The 17,926-nt window shown below is 42.4% G+C and overlaps 1 protein-coding gene across 4 annotated transcripts; it reads right to left on the bottom strand.

Moving 5' to 3' along the window:
- Nucleotides 1–622: 622 nt before the first annotated feature.
- LOC118398088 (krev interaction trapped protein 1-like) lies at nt 623–17,634 on the bottom strand. Of its 4 annotated transcripts, XM_035793098.1 has the most exons (17): nt 17,436–17,633; nt 16,728–16,906; nt 16,075–16,231; nt 15,821–15,913; nt 6,336–6,465; nt 5,593–5,836; nt 5,288–5,403; nt 4,890–5,033; nt 4,485–4,641; nt 3,071–3,178; nt 2,799–2,955; nt 2,509–2,660; nt 2,078–2,244; nt 1,826–1,913; nt 1,517–1,723; nt 1,165–1,281; nt 623–955 (listed from the first exon to the last, which is right to left on the bottom strand). In XM_035793098.1, exons 2-17 carry the CDS (start codon nt 16,827–16,829, stop codon nt 866–868), a joined length of 2,229 nt encoding a protein of 742 aa, XP_035648991.1. In that variant the 5' UTR covers nt 16,830–16,906; nt 17,436–17,633; the 3' UTR covers nt 623–865. The 4 variants fall into 4 exon arrangements, with proteins under 4 accessions (XP_035648991.1, XP_035648992.1, XP_052326251.1 ...); XM_035793099.1 differs by lacking the exon at nt 3,071–3,178 and having other exon boundaries at nt 17,436–17,634; XM_035793097.2 differs by lacking the exon at nt 623–955 and having other exon boundaries at nt 979–1,281; nt 17,436–17,634.
- Nucleotides 17,635–17,926: the final 292 nt, after the last annotated feature.

Here is a 17,926-nt window from a genome sequence, read left to right as displayed (position 1 = left end):
CAGGGCTAATTTCGCATGTCACTAATTTAAAGCGTATCGTTGCCAAGCATATCATTTTAATGTTACCTTTGGTTTGTCCACAACATCGCCATATAAATGAATAAGTTAAATCAATTTCACTGACTTTCAGTGATACAGAAGATGTCAGCAGGCTACTATCATGGCTACCATGGTTACATAATGTAAACAATGACGTTCTCTCCCCTTGTGCTTAGAAATTGGCTGAATCTTGCAGAATGTCTTATTACTCACTTCAATTAATTTCACATGGTTTTAAACGTTTTAATACAAATTTAACAACGTTATCTTGTTCAAGCCGTTTGAAATGACCGTACTGTGGACAAGTTCAGTCATTTATTTTAGCAGAGCTCCCTCATGTGTCAGTTACTTATGTTACCGATGTCAGTCCGTCTGATTTCTGACATTACATTTTCATTATCTTTCACTGATTTCAAGTTTTAGGGAATTAATTTGTCCTAATGTCGTTTTACTTTGCATTGCAGAACTGAAACCCTTTCTAGCCACAAAATGCACACAGATAACAAATAAATTGTGCTCATAAGATTGAGTTATATGGGCAGTGCTATTTTCATCAAAACAGAAGGAATTACACTCGTATAGTATTCATTTTATTAAATCATTAAATTTATTTAATCTTTAAATACACATTATTTACAACCATAAAAATTACAGCATGTAAGAATGTCAAATGTAACAAATCTTAATATCAAATAAACCAAATGTGAAACATGTCTTGTTCTATTGTGATACAAAACTATGTAATTGGTGAAAAATACTTTTTCCTCAAAAAAGCTAATTACAATACAAGAAAGCAAAACAAATGGGGGGAAAAGTACATGGTGAATCAACCATATGCATACTTGTCTGTTAAACTTCTGTCATTTGGAGTCATTTGTCCACTCAACTTCATTAACAGTTTAACAATTAGGCCAGCCTATTGAGGAAAGAAGAAAAGGATCCAATGAATACAAGCGATTTCATGTAATATTGCCCACAATCAACTCTTCAGTTAGAGCTATATGCTATGGTAAATATTTTCTTATAAATCATACAATCTGCACTGTTTTCCAGGCTACAACACATTGATTCAACATATTCACAGATACATCCATTGGAATGACTTGGGAAAGGTCCTATATTTACCTGTTTGGTATGCACAATGAAATTCATCTTATTTTCCAGACTGTGAATCTGAAAGTACTGATCAGCATGCCCTAGCTGCCACATGAAAGAGCCATACCCCAGACTGATAAGAAGTACCTATAAATACACAGTAAAACATATGCACAGTATCAGTAAGAGGGCATTTACATGAAAACATTCAAAATATACAAAGCTGGATACTTTTGAGCCTTATTTATATGCTTAGATATTTACATCCATGCTTACTTTGTGACAACTAAATAAGAATGTATTCTGTATACTGCATGGTTAAACATGGTTCTCTCTGTATTCATATGAATCTGTCCCCAACCAACAAATAGCCCCGGGGTACCTTGGTCTCCATGTTCATGAGGTGCAGGCCCTTGGTGTTGACACCCACGAAGACGCGGATCACTTTGTGGTTGCTGGAGCTAGCCTTGGTGAAGACCTGGCCTGTGAAGAAGGCGGCACCATAGGTCGGGATGTCCCAGCAGTTCTGCAGGAAGAGCCTCTGGAGGTGGTGCATCTCTTTGCTCACACCCTCACTCATACTGAAGCACTGTGGGGCCAATAAGGTGAAGTAAGGCTAAGAGTTTGACCCCACAGATATAAATGTTTACAAGTTATTTCACAAAAACTAAATAATGAAAATAAACCTGACCTTATACTCATGAAGAATCTTGCTTGTCCAATGATGTGCTTTGCTTTTCACCTTGGATATTGGGACAATAGATTTCAAGTTTTCCTCACTGTTGAAAACAAAACATTTACACAGACAGTTATGTCAATAGTATATCATATTACCACAGCTTTATGTACCTTATCTTCAAATATCATACCAAGATTTCCCCAGTTTTAAAGAAGAGTATTATGCTAGATTGACTGAATTCGGGGACCAATTTAAGATATTTACTTAAGGAAACCCTGCTTGTGCTTCTTGCTCTCATAGTTTCCGTAGATAATCTGCAGCAGAAGGCTGGCCAGGGTGATCAGCTTGCTGTCCGGGGAGGGGAAGAAGCCCTTGAGGAGGCAGTGTCTGGCCTCATCAAACAGGATCAGGATGGACAGGGGGTCCTCAATCTGGAGGAGAAGATTCAAGCCAATCGTGGATGGATTAATGAACAAATGAATGAACTTAAACACCAAACCCTTGATCAGTTTAATCATGTTTATTATTACTGGGCTGAAATAAATTCATGCACACCCTCTGGGTCCCCCTTAACCAGAGTTGAGAAACACTGATCTAAGCAATATTCAATATCCCAAATCCTTGCTTTACAGATGCAGCAAGAAGAATTTCCCAAGGGGATAATAAAGTTGATCAGAATCAAATAGGTTACAAACCTTTTTCTCAATGTCGAGGGGCAGACGGACATCTCTACGGAGGAAGAGCTGTGGGTTCTCCCTCTGGGGGTCTAGGACAGTGAGGTCAGTGACGATCTCTGTCCAGATACGCAGGTGCTGCAGGGGCTTGTGGTAGGGCTTTAGCTGCAGGTCTGATGGAAGACAAGACAAACACACACAAAGGGTGTCATGAGCACAGGTAGCATGGAAATAGGATACTACAGATACAATAATATAACCTATGCCCAAATATTGGGCAGCCATTTTGGATCTGTGTATGTGTGACTCACTGAGGTTCTCGGAGCAGATCCAGATGGTGAAGTACTGCTGGGTGTCCTTGGAAAGCCTCATGCCCTCCATAATCTGCTGCACTGATGTGTTGTTGCCGTGCTTCAGCTCCACCGAGCGGTACGAGCCGTCCATGCGGTAGATGCGTACCTTCTCGTACTGCGGAACGAACACACAGTTTCATCAACTGCTAATGGTAATAAAATACTTTGACAAGTCTGTTGGAGTAGCATACAGTCACGCACACTGACACACACACACACTTCACACTCACTGGTTTGTTATTGGCTTGCTGTAGGAGTTTCACTGTCTCCTCCCATTCGTTTTGCTTGTTCTCTTCACAGATTTGCAGGGGCGATCTGTTTTGCTGATCCTCTATGTGCTTATAAGAGTATAGAAACAAGCAAGCAAAGTGACTGACTTTCTTACTGCTACTTACTACTGGGAACATATTGAAATACTCAGCTATGAAGTTCCACTGGTACCAGCACACCCTACAGTATGTGGTCATAATGCAAATAGGATTGCGGATATACTGGATTCAACCAGGGTTCTCCAATGCAGGTCTTGAAGAGCTACTGGGTGTGCAGGCTTTTATTCCAGCACATTTAGGGGTTGAATTGGGAATTCAAAAGTGTACGGATTATGGTTAAGCCATGCTCACTGTCTTCTGCTGTCTCTCCACACTTTCCTCTTGTCCATACCCTGGCTCAACCCTAACCCTAGCTTCACGTCGACACCCTGGCTCAACTCTAACCATAGCCATAATGCTTAACTTAAACCTATCCCGAGGTTCATGTCCACGCCCCGACTCAACCACGAGCCTACTAGTCAACAAATCAAATGTTATTGGTCACATACACGTGTTTAGCAGATGTTATTGTGGGTGTAGCGAAATGCTTGTGTTTCTAGCTCCGACAGTGCAGTAATATCTAATAAGTAAAATTTAACAATTTCACAACATATACCAAATAAACACAAATCTAAGTAAAGGAATGGAATTAAGAATATATAAATATATGGACGAGCAATGTCAGAGCGGCATAGACTACGATACAGTAGAATAGAATACAGTATATACATATGAGATGAGTAATGCAAAATATGTAAACATTATTCAAGTGACTAGTGTTCCATTCATAACCTTACCCATAAGGGAAACACTCTTTTCAAGCCACTGATACCAAAGTTCCTTTTTCGTAGCAGGTTAGGAGAACTTATGCAGCAGGTTAGGATAATTCATGTAGCAGGTTAGGAGACTGTGTTTAACGTTAGGGAAAGGGTTAGGGTTAGCAAAAATTCTCTCCTAACCTGTGTCCCTGAACCATAAATCTAACCCTTGACCTTAGCCTTATGTTCAACACTAACCCTAATCTTGATTTAGCATACTTTTATCCTACTGTTGTCTTTTGACCTGTTAGGTGTAGAAGCTTGGCTCTGCCTGGCTCTCCATTTCACCCAAGGTGCAGGAGCTTGGCTCCTGGCAGCTTTGGCTCAATTTAACCACTGAGCACATCGCAAACAAACCTGATTCAAATAATCAACTAAGCATGATCTTCAGCCTGGGAATCAGATGTGCTACTGGAGGGTTAGCATGAAAGCCTATGCACCTAATAGCTCCTCAGGACTAGAGTCGGAGACCCCTGTCAGGATCTAAACCTGTTTTAGTGCATCTGTCTCAGTCTTACCCGGTCTATCTCAGGATGCTGGAGCAGAAGCTGTACTATCTCTGAGTGGCCCCCTCCAGCTGCAAAGTGCAGCAGGGAGCTCAGCTGGCCATTCAGCAGGTTGGGGTTACAGTTTCCCTTCTCCAGCAGTAGCTTTGTTGCTTCCACTTTGCCATACCTACATTCAAAACAACAGACATTTTACTCTTATTTGACGTTAGCTGTACAATAAAAATATATATATATAAATGTTAACGTCCTTAGAGACTTTAATTTTCTTTAGGGAATTTGGGTAACACTTTATTTTTACTTTATTTTACAGGTTGGTTTACAATCTAGGATGAGTTTTTCAGCAAAATGGCAGCCCTGCCACTTGTTTTGGTGTACAGCCGTGCTAGAACAAAACACTACTCGTATGAGATGTACCAGCAGGCGTAGTGGATGGGGGCCCAGTGGTCGCTGTCCAGCTGTTTGACTGAGAAGCCACTTTCCAGGAGCTTGGTGAGCAGATCTGTGTCACCTTCACAGGCACTGCGGTGTAGGGGGAAGTCATCCACCCACTGGTGCTCCCTATGGAGGAGACAGAGAATAGGCCTCGTTCAATCACTTGAACGTCACAATGTCATGAGGCATTTGAAAAGGCCCAAACTGCCAGATTGCTTGGCGCAATGGAACTGATAGAATAGTCCCAAATGTGGAAATGTCACCTATTTGGCAAATCCAGACAGGCTCAAACTATTTGAAGGGAAAAGAATACTATTTGAACCCAGGTCTGGAGAATTCATTAAGTTGTTTTGAAGTTAAATTTTGGGAGGCACACTCACTTTTCCTCTGTCACATTGTTAGAGCCGTGCTGCCACTTTTCTCTAGTAGGGATCTGGATTTTAGAGTAATCTGGAGCACCAAGGCCAAAGTAAGGGTTGATGATAACTTTGTCCACCTAGAAATGGCAAAAATAGAGAGGATACGTAAACACTGTAGTTTATCTTCACATATTTTGATTATGATACACACTTTCTGTTCAAATAAAAGTGTGTCCGTGCAGGGCTAAAACAAAAATGTGAACTGTCTTGTAAGCCGTCCCTCGGGAGAGGGTAGGAATTGGAAAAAACGGTATCTGGGCTCTCACCCGGTTGGTATACTGCAGGTCTGAGCCGTAGAGAGGGTTTTGAATGCACATGTCGGCCTTCTCCAGTGACAGCATCTTGCTCTTGATCTCCAAGGCGGTGTAGCCCATGTGCAAATCTCCATCACTGGGTTTGCCCTCGCTGGTGTATGCAGGGTTACTCACATTGGTCTTGACTCGGTCCACCGGTGCGGGCCGGAACAGAGCTGCAATGGCGTGAGGCATGGTGTGCTTCTCTGCCAGCCACCTGTATAGGGCAGGTACAAGTTCAAAGGTCAAGGTTTAGTGGTGACGTTCTGGTAAGGCTTACCAATGTCTCTATGGTGGGTGAAATATCTACTGTGTCACTCACTGCACTGTAAGTCGTTTTAAATATCTTATGTTATTTCCAATCCCAACCCCCGGACACCACACATACACAGTCACGAGACTGCTCAAAGGCACAACAGCAGTGGATAGTAGTAATAATCTGAAACCAGCAGGCCTCCAGTAACCAGTCTAGTTCAACACTTAGTTCATCGTCCGGCCCGGGAATTAAACCAACAACCTTTCTGTTACTGGTCCACCTCTAACCTCTGGGCTACCTACCGCCCCCGAAGTGGCATTAATACAACAGCCATGAAGATGGTAGAGTAAGTGAAGCTACCATATACACTGGTTTTAAGCTCTCTTGATACACAGAAAAAAACAGTGGATCAGGGCACCTGCTAAATTACTTCAATATGAAATCATAGACAAAGACTTACTTGTCCAAGGCCAGGAGCATCTTTGAGGTGATGGAGGAGAAATGAGTGCTGGTCTCGCTACACACACGCATGATATCCTGGAGGCAGTAAAAACTTGGGCTCCCAGGGTTGTAGATAGGCTTGCTATTATCTGTTCCCGAAAGACCAATAAGCAGCACACAATAATAAAAAAACATTGTTAGCTAAACAATATTATTAAGGAATTATTCTAAGGAACGCTTTAAAAAGTACCCCAGATACCCCAGATACAAGTGCTCTAACACTTACCATAGGGTCAGGAATTGTATCCCTTGATAAAGATCAGCAAAAAAGACTATAAAATAAATACCGGTAATACAAAATACTGAGCGATATTGTATGCTCAAAAAAACAAAAAAAGTATATGGTAATAAACTATAGTAATACAATTGCTCAGATAAAGACATTATGTTTAACAAGTAATAAAAAAACAAATATTGGATCCCCTGTTTTGATTTGAAGAGGGCATTCTATACAGTACCTTGCGAAAGTATTCGGCCCCCTTGAACTTTGCGACCTTTTGCCACATTTCAGGCTTCAAACATAAAGATATAAAACTGTATTTTTTTGTGAAGAATCAACAACAAGTGGGACACAATCATGAAGTGGAACAACATTTATTGGATATTTAAAACTATTTTAACAAATCAAAAACTGAAAAATTGGGCGTGCAAAATTATTCAGCCCCCTTAAATTAATACTTTGTAGCGCCACCTTTTGCTGCGATTACAGCTGTAAGTCGCTTGGGGTATGTCTCTATTCGTTTTGCACATCGAGAGACTAAACATTTTTCCGATTCCTCCTTGCAAAACAGCTCGAGCTCAGTGAGGTTGGATGGAGAGCATTTGTGAACAGCAGTTTTCAGTTCTTTCAACAGATTCTCGATTGGATTCAGGTCTGGACTTTGACTTGGCCATTCTAACACCTGGATATGTTTATTTTTGAACCATTCCATTGTAGATTTTGCTTTATGTTTTGGATCATTGTCTTGTTGGAAGACAAATCTCCGTCCCAGTCTCAGGTCTTTTGCAGACTCCATCAGGTTTTCTTCCCTGTCCCTGCTGAAGAAAAGCAGGCCCAAACCATGATGCTGCCACCACCATGTTTGACAGTGGGGATGTTGTGTTCAGGGTGATGAGCTGTGTTGCTTTTACGCCAAACATAATGTTTTGCATTGTTGCCAAAAAGTTCAATTTTGGTTTCATCTGACCAGAGCACCTTCTTCCACATGTTTGGTGTGTCTCCCATGTGGCTTGTGGCAAACTTTAAACAACACTTTTTATGGATATCTTTAAGAAATGGCTTTCTTCTTGCCACTCTTCCATAAAGGCCAGATTTGTGCAATATACGACTGATTGTTGTCCTATGGACAGAGCCTCCCACCTCAGCTGTAGATCTCTGCAGTTCATCCAGAGTGATCATGGGCCTCTTGGCTGCATCTCTGATCAGTCTTCTCCTTGTATGAGCTGAAAGTTTAGAGGGACGGCCAGGTCTTGGTAGATTTGCAGTGGTCTGATACTCCTTCCATTTCAATATTATCGCTTGCACAGTGTTCCTTGGGATGTTTAAAGCTTGGGAAATCTTTTTGTATCCAAATCCGGCTTTAAACTTCTTCACAACAGTATCTCGGACCTGCCTGGTGTGTTCCTTGTTCTTCATGATGCTCTCTGCGCTTTTAACGGACCTCTGAGACTATCACAGTGCTGGTGCATTTATACGGAGACTTGATTACACACAGGTGGATTGTATTTATCATCATTAGTCATTTAGGTCAACATTGGATCATTCAGAGATCCTCACTGAACTTCTGGAGAGAGTTTGCTGCACTGAAAGTAAAGGGGCTGAATAATTTTGCACGCCCAATTTTTCAGTTTTTGATTTGTTAAAAATGTTTGAAATATCCAATAAATGTCGTTCCACTTCATGATTGTGTCCCACTTGTTGTCGATTCTTCACAAAAAAATACAGTTTTATATCTTTATGTTTGAAGCCTGAAATGTGGCAAAAGGTCGCAAAGTTAAAGGGGGCCGAATACTTTCGCAAGGCACTGTAACTGCAGATGAAGGATATCAAGGATCTGGAAATATTCTCTTTGGAGGAATGGTCTAACATCCCTCTCAATTTGTTCTCCAATCTCATAAAACATTTTAGAAAAAGGTTCAAGGTGTCATTATCCTCGCAAGGGGAGAGTGCTTGAGAATTGTAAACAGTGGATCCAATCATTTTGACCACGATATTTCTTGTTAAACAAAATCTCTTCCTCTGAGCAATTGTATTACTATACAAGTCATAACTTTTTTTTAAATTACACAGTGCCTTGAGAAAGTATTCACACCCCTTCACTTTTTCCACTGTTACAGGCTGAATTTAAAATAGATTAAATTGAGTTTTGTTGTTACTCGCCTACACACAATACCCCATAATGTCAAAGTGGATTTTTTATTTTTATTTTACAAATTAACTGAATAAGTATTCAAACCCTACTAACCTAATTGACAGAGTGAAAAAAAGAAGCATGTGCAGAATAAAAATATTTCATAACCTCTAACCTGTTTGCAACAAGGCACTAAAGTAATACATTTTTTGTCCTGTATACAAATCAAATCCAACTTTATTTGTCACATGTGCCAAATACAACAAGTGTAGACCTTTATTTTAATTGTATTTATTTTTTACCTTTTTAAACTACGCAAATCAGTTAAGAACAAATTCTTATTTTCAATGACGGCCTAGGAACAGTGGGTTAACTGCCTTGTTCAGGGGCAGAACGACCGATTTTTACCTCGTCAGCTCAGGCATTCGATCTTGCAAACTTTTCGGTTACTAATCCAACGCTCTAACCACTAGGCTACCTGCCGCCCTTACTGTGAAATGGCACCAACAGTGCAGTTCAAGAAGAGTTAAGAAAATGTTTACCAAATAAACGAATGTTAAGAATAATAAAAAGTAACACAATAACATAACAAAAATTAGGCTATATATAGGGGGTACCGAGCCAGTGTGCGGGGGTACAGGTTAGAGGTAATTTGTACATGTAGGTAGGGGTGAAGTGACTATGCATAGATGGGGCGGCAGCGTAGCCTAGTGGTTAGAGCGTTGGACTAGTAACCGGAAGGTTGCAAGTTCAAATCCCCAAGCTGACAAGGTACACATCTGTCGTTCTGCCCCTGAACAGGCATATAACCCACTGTTCCTAGGCCGTCATTGAAAATAAGAATTTGTTCTTAACTGACTTGCCTAGTTAAATAAAAAATTAAATAAAAATAAACAGTGAGTAGCAGCAGTATACAAAACAAGTGGAGGGAGGTCAATGTAATAGTCCAGTGGCCATTGGGTGTAGAAGCTGTTAAGGAGCCTCTTGGTCCTAGACTTGGTGCTCCAGGTACTGCTTGCCGTGCGGTAGCAGAGAAAACAGTCTATGATTGGAGTCTCTGACAATTTTTTGCGCTTTCCTCTGACATTGCCTAGTATATAGGTCCTGGATGGCAGGAAGCTTGGCCCCAGTAATGTACTGGACCGTACGCAGTACCTTCTGTAGCGCCTTATGGTCAGATGCCGAGCAGTTGCCATACCAGACGGTGATGCAACCGGTCAAGATGCTCTCGATGGTGCAGCTATAGAACTTTTTGAAGATCTGGGGACCCATGCCAAATATTTTCAGTCTCCTGAGGGGGAAAAGTTTTTGTTGTGCCCTCTTCATGACTGCCTTGGTGTGTTTGGACCATGATATCCGCTACGGAGCCACAGTCAAACGACCAACCCTCATCACTGTCAAACGCTCCCTAAAACACTTCTGTGAGCAGGCCTTTCTAATCGACCTGGCCCGGGTATCCTGGAAGGACATTGACCTCATCCCATCAGTTGAGGATGCCTGGTCATTCTTTAAAAGTAACTTCCTCACCATTTTAGATAAGCATGCTCCGTTCAAAAAAATGCAGAACTGAGAACAGATATAGCCCTTGGTTCACTCCAGACCTGACTGCCCTCGACCAGCACAAAGCATCCTGTGGCGGACTGCAATAGCATCGAATAGTCACCGCGATATGCAACTGTTCAGGGAAGTCAGGAACCAATACACGCAGTCAGTCAGGAAAGCTAAAGCCAGCTTCTTCAGGCAGAAATTTGCATCCTGTAGCTCCAACTCCAAAAAGTTCTGGGACACTGAAGTCCATGGAGAACAAGAGCACCTCCTCCCAGTTGCCCACTGCACTGAGGCAAGGTAACACGGTCACCACCGATAAATCCATGATTATCGAAAACTTCAACAAGCATTTCTCAACGGCTGGCCATGCCTTCCGCCTGGCTACTCCAACCTCGGACAACCGCTCCACCCCCCACACCCGCCGCAGCTACTCGCCCAAGCCTCTCCAGGTTCTCCTTTACCCAAATCCAGCTGGGCTTGACAATCTGGACCCTCTATTTCTGAAACTATCCGCCGCCATTGTCGCAACCCCTATTACCAGCCTGTTCAACCTCTCTTTCATATCGTCTGAGATCCCCAAGGATTGGAAAGCTGCCGCAGTCATCCCCCTCTTCAAAGGGAGAGACACCCTGGACCCAAACTGTTACAGACCTATATCCATCCTGCCCTGCCTATCTAAGGTCTTCGAAAGCCAAGTCAACAAACAGGTCACTGACCATCTCGAATCCCACCGTCCCTTCTCCGCTGTGCAATCTGGTTTCCGAGCCGGTCACGGGTGCACCTCAGCCACGCTCAAGGTACTAAACGATATCATAACCGCCATCGATAAAAGACAGTACTGTGCAGCCGTCTTCATCGACCTTGCCAAGGCTTTCGACTCTGTCAATCACCATATTCTTATCGGCAGACTCAGTAGCCTCGGTTTTTCGGATGACTGGCTTGCCTGGTTCAATAACTACTTTGCAGACAGAGTTCAGTGTGTCAAATCGGAGGGCATGCTGTCCGGTCCTCTGGCAGTCTCTATGGGGTGCCACAGGGTTCAATCCTCGGGCCGACTCTTTTCTCTGTATATATCAATGATGTTGCTCTTGCTGCGGGCGATTCCCTGATCCACCTCTACGCAGACGACACCATTCTATATACTTCCGGCCCGTCCTTGGACACTGTGCTATCTAACCTCCAAACGAGCTTCAATGCCATACAACACTCTTTCAGTGGCCTCCAACTGCTCTTAAACGCTAGTAAAACCAAATGCATGCTTTTCAACCGTTCGCTGCCTGCACCGCACGCCTGACCAGCATCACCACCCTGGATGGTTCCGACCTTGAATATGTGGACATCTATAAGTACCTGGGTGTCTGGCTAGACTGTAAACTCTCCTTCCAGACTCATATCAAACATCTCCAATCGAAAATCAAATCTAGAGTCGGCTTTCTATTCCGCAACAAAGCCTCCTTCACTCACGGCGCCAAACTTACCCTAGTAAAACTGACTATCCTACCGATCCTCGACTTCGGCGACGTCATCTACAAAATTGCTTCCAACACTCTACTCAGCAAACTGGATGCATTTTATCACAGTGCCATCCGTTTTGTCACTAAAGCACCTTATACCACCCACCACTGCGACCTGTATGCTCTAGTCGGCTGGCCCTCGCTACATATTCGTCGCCAGACCCATTGGCTCCAGGTCATATATAAGTCCATGCTAGGTAAAGCTCCGCCTTATCTAAGTTCACCGGTCACGATGGCAACTCCCATCCGAAGCACGCGCTCCAGCAGGTGTATCTCACTGATCATCCCTAAAGCCAACACCTCATTTGGCCGCCTTTCGTTCCAGTTCTCTGCTGCCTGTGACTGGAACGAATTGCAAAAATCGCTGAAGTTGGAGACTTTAATCTCCCTCACCAACTTCAAACATCTGCTATCTGAGCAGCTAACCGATCGCTGCAGCTGTACATAGTCTATCGGTAAATAGCCCACCCATTTTTACCTACCTCATCCCCATACTGTTTTTATTTATTTACTTTTCTGCTCTTTTGCACACCAATATTTCTACCTGTACATGACCATCTGATCATTTATCACTCCAGTGTTAATCTGCAAAATTGTAATTATTCGCCTACCTCCTCATGCCTTTTGCACACAATGTATATAGACTCCCCTTTTTTTCTACTGTGTTATTGACTTGTTAATTGTTTACTCCATGTGTAACTCTGTGTTGTCTGTTCACACTGCTATGCTTTATCTTGGCCAGGTCGCAGTTGCAAATGAGAACTTGTTCTCAACTAGCCTACCTGGTTAAATAAAGGTGAAATAAAAAAAATAAAAAAAAATTGTTGGGGATGTGGACACCAAGGAACTTGAAAATCTCAACCCGCTCCACTACAGCCCCGTTAATGTTAATGGGGGCCTGTTCGGCCCGCCTTTTCCTGTAGTCCATGATCAGCTCCTTTGTCTTGCTCCCATTGAGGGAGAGGTTGTTGTCCTGGCACCACACTGCCAGTTATCTGACCTCCTCCCTATAGGCTGTCTCGTCGTTGTCGGTGATCAGGCCTACCACTGTTGTGTCTTCAGCAAACTTAATGATGGTGTGGTATTCGTGTTTGGCTACGCAGTTGTGGGAGTACAGTGTTGAGGTGTGGCAGACATGTTGTTGCCTACCTTTACCACCTGGGGCGGCCCGTCAGGAAGTCCAGGATCCAATTGCAGAGGGAGGTGTTTATTCCCAGGGTCCATAGCTTATTGATAAGCTTCGTGGGCACTATGGTGTTGAACGCTGAGCTGTAGTCAATGAACAGCATATATAAAGCGTTATGTTTGGGGCAAATCCAATACAACACATTACAAAGTACCACTCTCCATATTTTCAAGCATAGTGGTGGCTGCATTATGTTTTTATTATGCATTATGGGTATGCTTGTAACCATTAAGGGCTGGGGAGTTTCAGGATAAAAAAGAAACAGAATGGAGCTAAGAACACGCAAAACCCTAGAGGAAAACCTGGTTCAGTCTGCTTTTCACCAGACACTGGGAGATTAATTCACCTTTCAGCAGGGCAATAACTTAAAACACAAAGCCAAATATACACTGAAGTTGCTTAACAAGAACACAGTGAATGTTCCTGAGTGGCCGAGTTACAGTTTGAACTTAAATCTATGGCAAGACCTGAAAATGGTTTTCTAGCAATGATCAACAACCAATTCAACAGAGCTTGAAGAATTTTGAAAAGAATAATGGGCAAATGTAAATCTTCAGTTAGTGCTAAATACGGCTGCTAGAATCCTGACTAGAACCAAAAAAATTGATCATATTACTCTACTATTACAGTGCTAGCCTCTCTACACTGGCTTCCTGTCAAAGCAAGGGCTGATTTCGAGGTTTACTGCTAACCTACAAAGCATTACATGGGCTTGCTCCTACCTATCTCTCTGATTTGGTCCTGCCGTACATACCTACACGTACGCTACGGTCACAAGATGCAGGCCTCCTAATTGTCCCTAGAATTTCTAAGCAAACAGCTGGAGGCAGGGCTTTCTCCTATAGAGCTCCATTTTTATGGAATGGTCTGCCTACCCATGTGAGAGACGCAAACTCGGTCTCAACCTTTAAGTCTTTACTGAAGACTCATCTCTTCAGTGGGTCATATGATTGAGTGTAGTCTGGCCCAGGAGTGGGAATGTGAACGGAAAGGCTCTGGAGCAACGAACCGCCCTTGCTGTCTCTGCCTGGCCGGTTCCCCTCTTTCCACTGGGATTCTCTGCCTCTAACCCTATTACAGGGGCTGAGTCACTGGCTTACTGGGGCCCTCTCATGCCGTCCCTGGAAGGGGTGCGTCACCTGAGTGGGTTGATTCACTGATGTGGTCATCCTGTCAGGGTTAGCGCCCCCCCTTGGGTTGTGCCATGGCGGAGATCTTTGTGGGCTATACTCAGCCTTGTCTCAGGATGGTAAGTTGGTGGTTGAAGATATCCCTCTAGTGGTGTGGGGGCTGTGCTTTGGCAAAGTGGGTGGGGTTATATCCTTCCTGTTTGGCCCTGTCCGGGGGTGTCCTCGGATGGGGCCACAGTGTCTCCTGACCCCTCCTGTCTCAGCCTCCAGTATTTATGCTGCAGTAGTTTATGTGTCGGGGGGCTAGGGTCAGTTTGTTATATCTGGAGTACTTCTCCTGTCCTATTCGGTGTCCTGTGTGAATCTAAGTGTGCGTTCTCTTAATTCTCTCCTTCTTTCTCTCTCTCGGAGGACCTGAGCCCTAGGACCATGCCCCAGGACTACCTGACATGATGACTCCTTGCTGTCCCCAGACCACCTGGCCGTGCTGCTGCTCCAGTTTCAACTGTTCTGCCTTATTATTATTCGACCATGCTGGTAATTTATGAACATTTGAACATCTTGGCCATGTTCTGTTATAATCTCCACCCGGAACAGCCAGAAGAGGACTGGCCACCCCACATAGCCTGGTTCCTCTCTAGGTTTCTTCCTAGGTTTTGGCCTTTCTAGGGAGTTTTTCCTAGCCACCGTGCTTCTTCTACACCTGCATTGCTTGCTGTTTGGGGTTTTAGGCTGGGTTTCTTTACAGCACTTTGAGATATCAGCTGATGTACGAAGGGCTATATAAATCAATTTGATTTGATTTGATGTTATACAATCCTTGTGTGGAAAGCTCTTAGTGACATATACCCAGAAAGACTCACAGCTGTAATCCCTGCCAACGATGCTTTTACAAAGTATTGACTAAAGGTGTGAATACTTACGTAAAAGAGATATTTCTGTATGTCATTTATTAATAAATTTGCTAAAAATCTAAAACATATTTTCACTGTCATTATGGAGTATTGTGTGTAGATGGGCGAGAAAAAAATCAAATTTTATCCATTTTTAATTCAAGCTGTAACAACAAAATGTTGAATAAATTAAGGGTTTGAATACTTTCTAAAGGCACTATACTAATGCTCAGTATTAGCATTATTTATTTTCTACCTCATTTTTTGCTTATTTTATTAAGGGATTTTACCCCCTTTTTCACCCCAATTTTGTGATATCCAATTGCGATCCAATTAAGATCGTCTCTTCACTGCAACTCCCCAACGGGCTTGGGAGAGGCAAAGGTTGAGTCATGCATCCTCCAAAACATGACCCTTCAAATTGCACTCCTTAACATCCGCCCGCTTAAACCGAAAGCCAGCCGAACCAATGTGTCGGAGAAAACACTGTTCCACTGACGACTGAAGTCAGCCTGCGCGGGCCCCGCCCGCCACAAGTAGACACTAGAATATGATGAGCCAAGTAAAGCCCCCCGGCCAAACCCTCTCCTAACTCAGACGACACTGGCCAATTGTGCGCCACCCTATGGGACTTCCGGTCACAGCCGGTTGTGACACAGCCTGGGATCAAACCCAGGTCTGTAGTGACGCCTCAAGCACTGTGATGCAGTGCCTTAGAACGCTGCGCCACTCAGGAGGCCCCCATTTATAACATTTCTAATAATTTATAAGTTATTGTAAACCAAATGATTTATGTGCTGACAAGTTAGTGTCAAGTTCTACCTTTGACATTAATTGGCACAAAAAAGAGGGAGACCTCTTTTCCTTCATTGTCACCATCGAGATGGAATTTCTTCATGTGCACCACACGCTTTCCTGTGATGAGCAACAGCATAAGAGGGATTAGTACTTTGACACAATTATTATTTGAAATGTCTTTCTACTCTTCATAGAAAATTTATATTAACAAATGAATCACATCCAAATCTGGAAAGCCACCATAATTACAGAAAAGCAACTAAGTGATATTTATTTACCAATAAAACCCTTGTTGTTAGATATGGGTTTAGTCATTTCTTCTACATAATCCAAAATGGATCTGGCTGTGTCCCCATTGGCTTGAATTTTGGTCGCCAGTAAGACCTTCTTCCGTTTCTTCTCTTTTCCTTCCAAAGGAACTTCTATCAACAGGATCTAAAGGAGGGGTAATAACAGAATTACACATGATGTCACTGGTGAAGATAAACTGAACTAGAAACACATTTATGAAATCAAACCATAAGCTAAATAATAGCGATTTGCCATTAACAATATTTGGGTTAAAGTAAAATTATATTGCAGAAGATTTGGGGTGGATGATATGGCAAAAACTATAGCTGCATTTCCAGGGAGCTTTCCAGAACTGAGCCTCCTTACACTAAATGTATTAATAAAGGTGTTGCCACTTTGCAGTAACCATAGTCTGCTACTCGCAAGGATACTTAAGCATGTATACAAAATAATGTGTATCCCACTTCTGACACCAACATAACAAATCCAGGAAGTAGTCTAGACCGGGACTCAAACACAGCACCCTGCGACTCTCAGTCCAACCCCTTGCTGTTATGCAAAGAGATCCTAACCTTCAGATGCTAGGTGTTGAATGGTCGCTAATCACTACTGTATCTTATGAAAGGTACTGTAGTCTTACCTCATAGGCTTTAGCCCGATATTCCTTAGAGCTCAAACTGACATGGTTCTTTGGACGAACGACAGCTACAAACACATCTTCCAAGATGTCTTGGTTGCCCATGGCGTTGACTTGCCTTCAATTTTTATCAGGTATCCTACATAAGGACCGATTTATGAGGAAGATGAGGAGCACCATGTCTGAAATGTTATAAATAATCAAATATAATCAGAATCTAATTGGGAGCCAGCAAAACATGATTATTCTATTAATAATCTATATTCTATTGCAGGGTGTATTTTAATTATTTAAAAGCAGTATGCTATATCGTTCTCATCACTGATCAATCTTGAAAGACTTCTAAATTGTTAACTTGTAATAAATGACTTAATAATGTCAACATTAGCCTAGGTTGTTACTTTAACGCATGCAAATAAAATAGCATAATGATAGTAGCACTATTAGGTTGAAAATCTTTTCAAAGGGCACATTTGATTGCGTTTAAAAGTCTAAAATAAGTTATTCTGTCCCAACAAAAGTCACGCCCCGGAAACCAAGCACACTGTTGCCTTCCTCAGTTGAAGACTATTGATATCACATACAGTGTAAAATACAACATGAAAATTAATATGCAGCACGAATTTTCAGTAAAGCTACATTGTGTCCTTAGAAGTAGACGTGAAACTATGCGTCAGATAACTACATTTTGAGAAACGCTTTCAAACATACCTGATGTTATGATTTCTCACAAACTTTAAAAAGTATATGGTGTCGGTGTCTTTATTTTCCCGGGTGGAATAAATCATAGACATGCAGAATAAATAATCTAGGCAAACTTCTAAGTAGATATTTGTGTTTCCTAAAAGCATAACATCGGTTGCCGACCACAGCAAGCGAAATAGACAAGAGTCACATTATGCCTGGACTGACTCGTTTTGACAACAGGGAACTCTGCTGGTCGGGTGGACTTAGTGCGCATATTTTCTTGTGAAAATGTAGACAGATTAAAAGAAATGAAAGGCGACAGAAATCAAATCGGATGTGAAAGTAATTTTCTTTGGTATGATGTAACGCCATTGACTCGTAATTTTTTTCTGAATTATTTTTTATTGCATTCAGGCAATTCTAGTGTACATTTATTGTCCATGTTTCCTAATATTTGTATGTTAAATAGTTAAGGTACACTTTTGCCAGTTTCAGGTTACGTTTTGCAGAGGTTC

Source organism: Oncorhynchus keta, chromosome 19 (assembly GCF_023373465.1).
Source record: "Oncorhynchus keta strain PuntledgeMale-10-30-2019 chromosome 19, Oket_V2, whole genome shotgun sequence".
Classification (NCBI taxonomy): Eukaryota; Metazoa; Chordata; class Actinopteri; order Salmoniformes; family Salmonidae; genus Oncorhynchus; species Oncorhynchus keta.
The sequence above is the reverse complement of the archived record's forward strand: the minus strand, read 5'-3'. Positions and strand labels throughout refer to the sequence as shown.

Excerpts from the sequence above, each read along its gene's own strand:
- LOC118398088 (XM_035793097.2), bottom strand. The coding sequence starts at position 16,829 with ATGGGCAACCAAGACATCTTGGAAGATGTGTTTGTAGCTGTCGTTCGT. Across the intron at positions 6,466-15,820 it reads TGTGCCAATTAATGTCAAAG|ATAATAGCAAGCCTATCTAC; the intron begins GTAGAACTTGAC and ends TTTCGGGAACAG. Across the intron at positions 3,179-4,484 it reads AGCATCCTGAGATAGACCGG|CACATAGAGGATCAGCAAAA; the intron begins GTAAGACTGAGA and ends TACTCTTATAAG.